Here is a 13,422-nt window from a genome sequence, read left to right on the forward strand (position 1 = left end):
TCATCAATAAATTAGCTAAAGTTGAAAAGGCAGTGATATTTCTTAACCATTATATATATATATGCGTATATATAAATGTGTGTATATATAAATGTGTGTATATATATATATGTATATATATATATATATATATATATATATATATTAATTTTATTAGTTTTAATTTAATATTTTTCGTTAATTTATTTTTAAATTATTCCTGTTATTTTTAAATTAATAACAATAATATATATACATCAAACAAACAAACTTAGAAAGAAATAATATATCAAACCATCTTCGGTTTTCGAATTTATGCGTTATGAGTGTCGCCGAATGCTCAAGTATTATATAATTTCTAGAAATATTTTCAAATTTTCATTAACAAAGCAATTTAATTATTTCTTTGTTGTAGGTTTGTAACTATTTTTTTGAATTTGTGGCAAGTTGAATGATTGTGATAGTAGCAGGTAGATAGATTTTAATTGTTTATTTATTGTTGATGAGTTTTTTTTGGAACGAATAAAGCTTCTAGGGTCTGTAAGATTCAAGAATGCGTTATTGTCTAAATAATTGTGATCTCCGAAACGTGGTTTTTCTTGTTATTTGTTGATTCGGAGTGTAGTGATTTTTGTACACACAATGAGATGTTGTTCACCTGGCATAATAAACAACTTCGGTAGAATCGAGACTGATATGAAATCTATTTCAGCCTCTCCCACAACAATAAGATTGAGGCAATTTTTTGAAAAATTACCGGTTTTATTGACAAAATATGTTAAAATTTGTGTCCTAAACAAAAATAACACATTTAAGCCCCAAAAGCATAATTTTGGCTACGCCAATGCCACTGTACATTCCATATATACATATATGTGTATGTGAGTGTGTGTGTCTATGTATTTTAAATATTAAATATTCTGCATTAAAATAATATATTTAATTTTAAATTTAGCAACATTTTAATCTTCAAGAGCTCTAGAAAGTGAGTATCACAAATAATTTTTAATACTTGATGGTGTAGTAAATTACTTAAAAGCTATTCAATCTTAACGTAGTGATCAATTGAAATTGTTGCTTTCTTGTGCTATCAAATATTTATTCCCAATGTGATGTTAATTATATTTAATAATAAAGTTATAAAAACCACCTTTATCTAACTATAACTAGAAAACTGAAACAAATTTCATCAAGAGTAATTTTATTACAAGCAAATTGAACTTTTAAACCAAGGAAATATTTTCTAATAATACGCAAAAAATGCGTTTAACACATAGCTAATAAAATAAACCTTCTTTGATTTATGGCCATTTTAATTGAACGGATAAGACAGGCAGCTAGACACACGAATGTTTATGCATTTGTATGTGTGTGAATATAAATGTAAGTCTATATGTATGTATAATTGTAAATACACATGTATGTATGTATGTATGTATGTATGTATGTATGTATGTATGTATGTATGTATGTATGTATGTATGTATGTATGTATGTACGTACGTACGTACGTACGTACGTACGTACGTATGTATGTATGTATGTATGTATTTATGTATGCTGGTGGATGTATGCATGCATTAGGATATGTTTCTATGAAATATGTATTTATATGTGTATCTAGAACATAAGTATAAGAACGCATGTATTTATATGTATCTATGAAATAATACACTTTTGTGCACAATTGAGTGCAAGTGTGTGTTCACATATGAACTGTGATTAATGGTTTGACATAAATCAACGTCGGAAGTTGGAAATATTTATCTTTATCATTGCCTGTCGTCACTGTTTCACCGCAAAGTTTGCCATCCTTTCTCTTTGGCATTCCCACGTTAATGCGGGCACTTTTGTTATTCCATCGAAAAAATAAAATTTATTGAGAAATTTTAAAATATTATTCCACTAACTTTTTTTAATTTAATTATGTCTAAACCTTTTCTGTGTCATCTTACAAATTATATAGAGGTTTGAATTAGCAGTATGTTCAAAACGAATTTAAAATACTTCTGCTAATAATTTTACTGTTACGAGTTCAGTGTTTTGGAGCCGTTCACTCGAGAATTTGAGCAATCTGAGATGAAACTTGTTACATTTGAAATACGCCTAAAATAGTATATTTATTCTGAACCAAAAAAAGCTAACCGAAATCGAAACGTGCTTACGGTTAAAGCAAACCAAACCAAAACTTTGAAACTACTAAGTACAAACCGAACAAGCTGCTTTTTCATAAACCGAATCGAAATTTTCAGTTTTGCAAATTTTACGATTTTTGCACATCTCCATCAAACATTGTGTATTCAAACGATAATGCTCGTTTGCTTAAATAAGAAAGCCTGCAACTCCACTGTCTAATGTTTACCGTCATAAAAAACATGAATTAGGAAAATTTGTGGTCCTGCTTGTAACCGTTGAGATGTTTGAGAATTTTTTTTCTACAAACCGTCTTATAAATTTTTGAATAACAATAATAATAATTAAAGCCCACAATCTAACAGACAGACAGAAACACAGATAAACAAACACACGCAGTCATGCATGCATATGCCTAGTTGCATACACTATACACAAACAGACAAACCATCATTTGATTGCTCTAAAGTTTAGTTTATAAAATTGGATGCGTAATAAATCACGATGATAAATGGTGTGTGCGAAATCCTCTGCCTACTTCACCTAATTTTATAACATGCAGTTCAATGTTTGTTATGCTTTTTTATTCAGCAAGGTTTCTAACTGAGATATTAAAAATTATAAAATGGATTGTAAAAAGTGTTATTCATTAAAGAAAATCTGCAATTATTTTTAATCATTAGCATTTGATATTTCTAACAATCCAACATTTTTGTAAATTATCATCGACGCATAATGTGAACTAATTAACTAGAACAATAATTCATTTTAATGGCCATCACAATAATTTATCGCCGTCATTTATTCCTTAATGATTATTCTTATCTGCATGGCTCCGTTTATTCATTGTATTAATCCAAATGAATGTTTTTGATTGCGTGTCAGTTTACTAGAGCATTATAAATGTATGGCTAATGTGCTTTTAAATAAATAACCTGCTGACTTTATAAAAAATTTAAATTTCGTTTTTTACACTAAAATAATTTTTAAAACTAATTTAAAACATGCATTTTGGCTACGCATGGACTTAAATCTTTTTCAGGCTTCACTACATCGTAAATATGGAAAGATGTTTCGCGAAAAGTGGGGACCAAAATGGCAAGTGCATGTAAGCGATCCAGATTTGATTGAAGAAATTTACAGACACGAAGGCAGATACCCATTTCGCCCCAGTCTTCAGCCCTGGCTGCTCTACAGACAAATTAAAAATTTACCCCACGGCATCACGACCGCGTGAGTTGGCATTTAATTATAATCATCTTTTAATCATCATAATAATTAATAGCCATAATTAACGAAACAGTACCACCAAAATAATTTTAGTATATATATATATATATATATATCTATATAAAAAAATAAAGTATATATATATATATATATATTGTGTGTGTGTGTGTGTGTGTGTGTGTGTGTGTGTGTGTGTGTGTGTGTGTGTGTTGGAAGGAGACCATAATTGATGCAATATTTGATGAAATCTACTAAATTTTTTAGCTTCTAACTCACGGGAAAGATGTACATTCGGTACATTTTATGAAATATGTATTTAATCTTTAAAATAAAAATATAAAACAAATTAATCATAATTTTCATCATAAGTCTTATTTCACATGTGTCACATTTAATTTCACACAAATTTTTGGTTTTTTAAAAAATACCATATGCTTGGTATTCTTCATTTACATACATTTTGTCAAATTGACCGAAAGATAAAAACGAATTTCAGTTATGGCCATGTTGTTGCAAATTCCTGTATGAAACCAGAAATCTGAGTGAATTTTTAATAAAGCATTCAACACTCACTTATAAACATTTAATTATTATTACTGAACAGTGTAATGACAAAAAAATATTTCATAATTGTAAATTTTTATCAAATTCAAGCCAGGGGATGGAATGGCAACACTACAGAACGGAATTTGGCAAACGTCTTTTTTGTCCAAGTGCTACAAAATCCCTTATTGAACCATTGAGCAACGTTGCAGATGATTTTGTGACAAAAGTAGAAACAGTTCTGGCTGATTGCAATCAAAATTTTGATGATAATTGCAACAAGGAAATATATTTTGCTAAACAGCTGCCTAACATTTCATATCTGTGGAGTCTCGAAGGTTAATTTTCCAAAAATTCATTTTTATACCTAAAATTTTTTACATATTTGCTTGTTTTTTCATAAATAACTAAACGAAAATTTTGATTTAGTAACGTGACCATAATTATTTTTGCAGAGATCGCTTGGAAAATTTACATTACATTTATAAATTACAATACATTTTTTTTAAATTTCTTGTCTGATATATAATTACACAAATCAAAATCACACGAGTTTGTACAGTGAAGCAAAATATTCAAAAATATGATTTAGTTAGACAAAATTATGTATTTAAAGAATTGCCAGTTTTTGAAAATTAATTTTCAAGAGCTCGCTGCACTTGCCACATTGTGGACTTGCTGACCAGTTTATCAACATTTTATATCAACAATTTTATAAGTTCGACAATTTTATGATTGATATTAATTTGAACATTCAAACCAAATCAGTTAATAATAGTTACTTAATAACAATTACTATTAACAATTACTTATTAATACCTAATAGCGTTTTTTGAATAACATCAACTTACCAATAAGCTGCCGGGTCCTTCTTGTTTGAAACTCGCCTTGGATGTTTAGCGCCAAGCATACCGACTCGAACACAAAAGTTTCTTGACTCTCTTCAAGAAATGATGACATCATCTTTGTATTTAATTGTCGGCGAAAAGATTCATCAACGTTTAAACACAAGATTTTGGCGTAAACATGAAAAATCATGGGACAACATATTTAGCTTCGGTTTGTTTATGTTTGCCTATTTATATATGTTAAATATATTTACCTACATGTTATGTTAATGACGACGTTTTATTCAAGTTTTTCAAGTTTTTTAAATAAACATTTTTAATTTTTAAAATTTTTGCCTCAGTTACACTTTCACATGTTAACATTTTTGCTTGATTCATTCGGCGAGCTCAGTCTGAAAAACTTTCAGGTTATCCAACTCCAGCTGATACTTATGTTACCAGTCTTGACCATCTGTTTACTTTTTGTATTAAAATTATTTTCAGTGCACAGACAAGCTTTTGCACAGACATACGCTTATTTTCTTACTTCTTTTCTTTTTAGGCCAAATCCGCTTCTTCTATAAAATGCAAAAAATTTATTTATCAATTTCTTTTGAATTTCATCATTTTAAAAATTGTTACAAACGACCGTCGCTGGATTTTATTTTTTCAAATGACAGTCCAATGTTGTCAATTTCAAAACTCAAATACAGAAAGCCGCTGCTGAAGAGCTAGGCTTTCAAATCGTTGCTTCTCTAGTAGCGTTATTTTAACACCTTATGCAATGTTGTGTTTTATGCAATATATATATATATATATATATATATATATATATATATATATATATATATATATTTGGGCTTAGACTATCATAAAAATATAGATCATATTTATAAAGATCACTGCGTTTTCGGCATTATTAAACTTGTAGTTGAGTTTCTCAATTTTTCTAACGAGACTTTTATCATCTTGATAAAGTTTATTAAGGTTAAATAAAAAACTTTTAATATTTATTTGACATTTTTGACAAAACATTAATAATAACGTTTTTACTACAGAAAAGCTCTTTTCGGCATCAACTGCCATCGTCAGTGTAGTTGTATAGTATTGTTCCGTCTTTGTGTCTTTGGTTTTACAGCGACTTTGATTGTAACTTAATTAGAACTAAAGTTAATCAAGTGTTTCTTTGTTGGAAGAATATTGGTATTATTTATTTGAATATTTATTGGAGGTTTACGTTTATCGATGAAAATTGATTCTGCTATCTTCAATTTGAAGTATTCTTTGTTGTAATAAAGTGCTTTGGTGTTATTGTCTAAAATTTTCCTTGTTATAATAGTGTTGTTCCATTAGGTGGTCTTCTCTTGTTATAATAGTGTTATTAGTCTTATTAGACCACCTAATGGGACAACATAACATTATTATAACAAAGGAAATTTTAGACAATAACACCAAAGCAATTTATTACAACAGAGAATACTTCAAATTGAAGATAGTAGAATCAATTTTCATCGATAAACATAAACCAGCAATAAATATTCAACTAAATAATACTAATATTCTTCCAACAAAGAAACACTTGATTAACTTTAATTCTATTTAAGTTACAATCAAAGTCGCTGTAAAAACACAGACACAAAGACGGAAAAATAGGGTTAGGTGGGGCAAGAAGCCATAGTTAAGCCTTTGATGAGTGACTACATCTAAAAAATTGAATATTTCTAAAACATTAGTGATTATTTTACTAGATTGATACCGTGTTTCCTCATATATAAGACATCCCTCAAATATAAGACCTAGCACGTTTTTTGTCTATTTTTCTAATATAAGCCCTCCCTCGAATATAAGCACTCCCTCGATTATAATTTCTAGTATGAATCAGCTGACAACAACAAAAACTTCTGTCAAAACCACACCGGAAACGTCAACTGCTGCAAGATTTTTCGTTTTTCGAGGATTTTTCGTTTTTCGAACTGTTTTTCCTCCTTCAAGCATATCCTGAGGTTACAAAGCTGTCAAAGTAAGGGTTGTTTTTTCTATTTAAATAAACTATTTTGTAACATTTTGCCCATATTTAAGATGAGTGGCAAGAGGAAAAGTTACTCTGTCGAATACAAAAAAGGAATTGTGGAAGAATGCAGAGATCAAAATATTACTGCATTTTGCAAAGAGAAGAAGTTGGACGTACGAATGGTTAGGAAATGGCGAGCACAGTATGATGATCTCAATCAAAAGGTTGAAGATGGGCAGGCAAAAAAAAGAAAATGTGGCTCTGGAAATCGTCCATTCTTTCCAGAGTTAGAAGACATCATCTTTGACTGGATTGCTGAGAAGAGAGAAAACCGTATGGTTGTGCGCAGAGCTGAGATTCAAGCTTTTGCTCTCGAGATGGCTCCTACACTTGACATCCCTCCTGAGGAGTTCAAAGCTTCAAAATGTTGGCTGGATCGCTTCCTTCAGCGGTATGAACTCTCACTACGAAGATCAACAACACTGTTCAAGCTTGAGGGTAAAGAAGCTGTAAAGAGAACTCTCATGTTCAAGTCTTTCATGGATGGTTTGGATTTTTCAAAGTATCAGCTTTCCAACATGATTGCTATGGATGAGACTGCTGTTTACATGGGTCAGGACACTCAAAAGACAGTCGACTTCAGAGGAGCTTCATCAATTTATGTACCATCAACTGGATATGAAAGTGCACGCGTCACCTGCATTTTGGCAATTCGTCTGGATGGGAAGAAAGCTGCTCCACTTCTTATTACCAAAGGAAAGAAAGAAAAGATTAAATGCCAGGGAGGAGTTTATGTCTTGGAATCAGAAAAGGCATGGAGTACGCAGAATGTAATAAGAAAATGGGTGGACCTTATGCTGCCACTTGTTTTAAGAGGAAGTCAACGAGGTCTCCTCATTTGGGACTCTGCAAGCACTCATCGTGCAAAGGATATGAAAAACTTCTTGGCAGAAAGAAGGGTTGATCAGGTTATGATCCCAGCAGGAATGACTGCTTACCTCCAGACCTTGGACATTGCAATAAACAAGCCTTTCAAGGATTACCTCAGACTTGAAATCAATGATTATATTGAGAATAGGATGTCAAGGAACAAAAATAACAACTTCGTGAAGCCTAATCTGCAGGAGGTAGTCTCTTGGGTAAGGAATGCATGGGGCAAAGTCACTTATAGCTGTGTTGCAAAGGCTCTGAAAGCAGGGTACTTGGACAAAACATCGCCATTTGAAGCGAGCTACATCGCAAAACACGATAGATTGGGACCTATGATACTGAAGAAGCTGGAGTCAAATGAAATCTTGGCTGGAATTCAAGGTCTTGATCTGGAAGAAAATAATGATATCCCAGAAGATGATGATCTTATTGTATTTGAATAAAATATTATTGTATTTGGGAAAAATAAATGATGTCGAAAAAATTGGCATAATAATATAAGCCCTCCCTCGAATATAAGACCTAGGGCAATTTTTGGGAAAAAATTAATATAAAACCCTGTCTTATATTCGAGGAAACACGGTATGTCTTTTATCTAATTTTACAAATTAAATTGTTCAAACATAGGTTTCCTATGTTTTATAACACAAACCGTAGACCTCTATAAAATGGGCTTTTTGCCCCATGCATGGGACAAAAGGCCTGTGTAGAAAAACTATTAAAATAAGCCTTAAAAATAGTTTCAAATCAAAAAACGTAAAAAAATTTTAACAGTTTTATTGTACATAAAATAAAAATTGGATAAAAAGAAAATAAAAATTTTATTTTTATTGTTAATTATTGTCCCAATTGATACAAATAAAAGTTCTACGATGGTCTTCTTCCAGCCCTATACAGGAATTATGATGCCAAATGTTACATTTTTGGCATTTTATCCATTGAAATCCTGTGAAATCATTACAAAAAATTTGTGAACATGTCCCACAAGGAGTCAAATCTTTAGATCGCTTGACAACCAACTAAGATGTTGTCATGGCTTTTTGATGTCTTCTTAAAGTTCTTGCAGGAACTCTATATTTTCTGATAACCTTACTAAGTAACTGGCCATTGGTTAGAGCATCCGATGCTTTTTTCAAACTTTCATCATCACCATCATAAGTCGAGCATCTTGTAGATTTTCTTACATAATTTCTGACTATTTTATATCTTAAAATTAAAAATTAAAATACATGAAATTAATTTACACATAAAACATAAATTTCAATACATTTAACAATTAACTACAAGAATAGCTGCCTACATACAAATATCTGAAATTTGTTAAATAATTCAATAAATGTAAATTGGGTCTCTTAACCCTAAGTTACAGAGGCGTTTTAGCCCCATAGACAATGTTAAGAATAAATTTAATTTAAAAATACAAAAAATTGTTCCAACCGATTAGAAGTTACTTTTGTATATGTGAAAATGATTTTTCTTCATAAAAAACCTCCGATCTTAATATCAAGAAATTAATTAAAAACCCGAACACAAAATTTATAACACGACCAATTTTTCACTCGCAAATTATATAAAACTCTGAAACAGAAAAAACAAATGGAGAAACGGCGTGGTTTTATATTCAAAATAATAAGGGTACGTTCTAATTTTTAAAAATTAATTGAACAACTTTCGGTCTTAAACAAATTTCGTGCAAACTGGATTTAGGCTTTTTACCCCATGCGGCGTTTTGTCCCACGTTACCCTACTATATAACTACACTTATGATGGCAGTTGATGCCGAAAAGAGCTTTTCAGTAGTAATAAAGTTTTTAATAATGTTTTGTCAAAAATGTCAAATATTAAGTTTTTTATTTAACCTTAATAAACTTTATCAAGATGATAAAAGTCTCGTTAGAAAAATTGAGAAACTCAACTACAAGTTTAATAATGCCGAAAACGCAGTGATCTTTATAAATAATTGTATATATATATATATGTATATATATATATATATATATATATATATAATATGTTTGAACATTTCGGAAACATTATTGCAATTATAAACAATAGGTAACTTGAAAATAATAACAGTCTACCTAAACCAACTGAATGGCTGTTTGAGAGCAAGACGAAAACTTGTCGCAATTGCACGAAAAATATAATTGCTAAATTGGGCTTTAAAAAGTTTTTCAACTCTTAAATATATTTTTGCAGCATTTGCAACATAAAACTTTCCAAAAAATATGTTTATATTCAGATATTTGGTTTGTTTTAATTTTTTTCAATATTTCTATTAAATTATTTAAAAAAACTAAGTAATTTTGATTTAAGATAATTTGATTTGTTTCTAATGTTTAAAACGTAGTTGTAATCAAATAAAAAATAATTTGAAAACCATAGAATATTAAAATTTTCAGTTATTAGATGAATAAAGTTAATTTGAATATTCAAGGCAAAACACTAATAGACGAGAAGTTGTTATCATTAGAATCTTCAGAAGAGGTAACAGGACCATATCTTAGTCACCTGCTGAAAAATAAAAATCTAACAATGAACCAGATTTATACAAACATCACTGAATTGTTGATGGCTGGATCAGATACAGTTTGTTGTTTTTAGTTTTTCAAATTTTTGAATAATTAATGAACAGATTATATTAATATAATATAGTTGGTTTCCTATGAAAATGCATGTAGGGTCAGTGATGACGAGTACTCAAGCACGTACTTAAGTACCAAGAATAGGATATTTCTTATAAGTACAGAAATAATTTTTTAGTTTTCTATGCTAAATTTTGAAAATTTCTTTTAACCAGCTATTGGCCGCCTAATTTTGAATATAAATTTATATATGTATGTATCTGTGTTTGTATGTACGGCACGCATGTTTACACGCTTATTATTATTATTATTATTATTATTAATATTTAACTTTTAATCAGTTCTCAGAGGTTCAAAATTTGAAATGAGAGTTAACGAAACAACCAAGCAATCTGAGAACAGATCATCACACATTAAATAATAATTAAAAAGAGCAACATTATTCATTAACAATAATATTAGTCAATTGGTAATAATAATTATAAAATTAATAATTATAATAGTAGCAATAGAAATATAAAATATTATTATCAATCAATCCAAGTGTATTGTTGTAAAGAAGTATTGTATTGTCGTAACATGCACGATCGTCAAGTTATTCAATCCACCGTGGGTTCATTGATTTCTGCTAGATAAACACAACTGCTGCAAACAGAGACTTGTTTAAACGTTTATTTTAATGCAAACAACCCTAACTACTGAATTATTCGCAAACCAGAAAAATGCGCTAGATGTTACACGATCGCCAATAATTCACAGCTCAATCCTCTAAACCACTAACTTCAACATAAACTTCAACTTCTTCCTCCTGCTATAAAATTCTCCGCCCCTTATATATCGATAAAGATAGTTTAAATTCATCCATTGCTTGATCATCTGGTTGATACACTATCTTAATTATATCTTAATTACTTTTAAATTACCAAACGTTAACACCAAGCACTATGTTTGAACAATTTGTTTTTAAAACTATGTAAAGTAAACAGGTGTGGCGAGTGAATGTATTAATGTAATCAAACAAGTTTGCTTATTTTTTTAATGCATATTTGATTCCATGTGTATGTTTGTATTAATATAATTTAAGAAAATTAATGGAGAAATATAAATTTAAATTTTATTAAATTTAAGATTATTTAACGAGTTGTTGCTAGGTAAGTATTAAATCGAGGTTTTATCTAGATTTGAGAATAGTGTTTACAAGCTAATAAAGACAGTCACAAGTTAACATAAAATTTAACAATTGCACGCACAAATCCGGCTTTGTTGAATTGTGTTTGTAAATCTGAATTTGTTGCGGGCGATTTTGTTGCATTTATTAAATTCAATATATTAATAGTAATAACAAATTATTAAATACAAAAAAATATTTTGTTACTTGTTATAAACAGTTTTAAACAGTTGCAACATGTGATAACATAATTAATTTTTGTTATGATTTGTTTAACTGTGCGAAGTACATAGGTACTTAGTACTCGCAGTTAATACTTATAAGTGATAATTACATATTTTTAGAACTTGAAACTTATACTTAAATTTTTAAACAAGTATTTAGTACTTGTACTTAAGTACATTTTATTAATACCTACGTCAAAACTGGTAATGGTTCAAGTTGCCTCTGGAAAATATAATGTGATTTAGATATTTTGAATTTGTGTATTTTATATTTTTATATTTTTTATACATAAATTAATACTTGTTTAGTAAAAAGATTTATTTAAAACATTTTCCAGACAGCCAACACATTTTGTTTTGTCCTGTACATGTTGGCCAACAATCCCGACAAGCAAAACTTACTTCGCCAAGAAATACAATCAATCATGTCTATGTCATCATTTGCAGCATCTCAGTCGCCATCTTCGACCATGTCTTCATCGACAAAAAGCAAAATAATAACCAGCAATCACTTGGAAGATATGAAATACTTAAAGTGCGTCATCAAAGAAACTATGCGTCTCTATCCTGTTGTCACTATGAACTGTCGTGTACTCAATCAAGACATTCAACTTGATGGATACACCATTCCGAAAGAGGTATTTTATGTTTTCAATTGTAAAATTTAAAACGCAAATTCAACAAGTGTTCAAAGTTTTTAAAATTTTGTTAACTTTTGATATGTTGCAAATTTTTGAAAAGTAAAATGTGTCGATTGCAAGTAAGTCTTGATAGTGAAGTGCTCGTAATGTCAATGTACGAATGTTGTTGACGCGCACAGTCGTCAATAGGAAATTTCAATTCATATATTAAATGATCACGTTTCAAAGTAGAATCGTCTTTAGAAGTGCAGTTGTTCTTTAGGACCAATTGTGATGTCTTACAATTGTTGAGTTGGTAACTTTTCTTTATATGATTTGTTTGAGGACGACTTCGTCTTTTTTATGTGCCGTTGACATATGATTTCTGTTTTTGAATGTTTTGTTATTTTTTTGTAGTTTTTGTTGAATGGTGCTTTCAATGATTGATGTTTTATAACCGTTGCTAGTAGATTAATAATTCTTTTCAGTTCCGCTTTGCGATCCTCAGTTGAGGATGAATGTGTGAATGCACGGTTCACAAAGGATTTTAATACACTTATTTTGAATTGTTACGTGCATTCGCTTAACCCATTTAAATAAATATCTTTATTTGTAGCTTCGACGTTTACGCCAGTTGTAAATCTTTGTTCATCATGCATTATCAAAGCATCCAAAAATGGCATAAATTTTCACTTTCATACTCAATGGTGAAATTCAATTTTAATCTGTTCCGAGTTGCTAGTAGCCTGTTAGCTTGTTCCGGATTATCGTATGCGACGGAGATTTCGTCAACATATCTGGCATAAACAATTGGTTTTAATTCTTTTCTACAGAGACTACAGTAAAACAACAATATATCAATATATTCTAAGCCGACAATGACAACGACAACGAAGTTGAAGATTGTAAAACTAATTAAACGAGCGTTAAGTATTTACTTTAAACAAACAAGGAATCAACAAAGTAGAGTAGAGGCACAGTATATATATAGTTGGGCATCTGGGACCATACACAATATATCAAATTGAACACCGAAGATGGTATAGGAATACCGAAAAAAGCTTTTTTGTTCTATCATGTATAATATAAATAAAAATTTTGGTTTTGAACTCAAAAAACATGAAATGATTTACGATCAAGTTACAAAAATCGAAAAGCTAAATGAAAGTTAC

At 29.9% G+C, this 13,422-nt stretch overlaps 1 protein-coding gene across 1 annotated transcript in view; it reads left to right on the plus strand.

Moving 5' to 3' along the window:
• Positions 1-3,133: 3,133 nt before the first annotated feature.
• Positions 3,134-13,422, plus strand: part of HELRODRAFT_81128 (hypothetical protein) — a gene marked incomplete at both ends in the record, with an annotated part of 33,062 nt that continues 22,773 nt past the window's right edge. Inside the window, 6 exons of the mRNA XM_009020776.1 lie at positions 3,134-3,345; positions 3,997-4,223; positions 4,744-4,944; positions 10,091-10,242; positions 11,969-12,084; positions 12,136-12,268. Of these exons, the coding sequence (XP_009019024.1) occupies positions 3,134-3,345; positions 3,997-4,223; positions 4,744-4,944; positions 10,091-10,242; positions 11,969-12,084; positions 12,136-12,268 (1,041 nt within the window). The remainder of the gene's footprint in view (positions 3,346-3,996; positions 4,224-4,743; positions 4,945-10,090; positions 10,243-11,968; positions 12,085-12,135; positions 12,269-13,422) is intronic.

The sequence above is a fragment of the Helobdella robusta genome, assembly GCF_000326865.2.
Source record: "Helobdella robusta unplaced genomic scaffold HELROscaffold_29, whole genome shotgun sequence".
Classification (NCBI taxonomy): Eukaryota; Metazoa; Annelida; class Clitellata; order Rhynchobdellida; family Glossiphoniidae; genus Helobdella; species Helobdella robusta.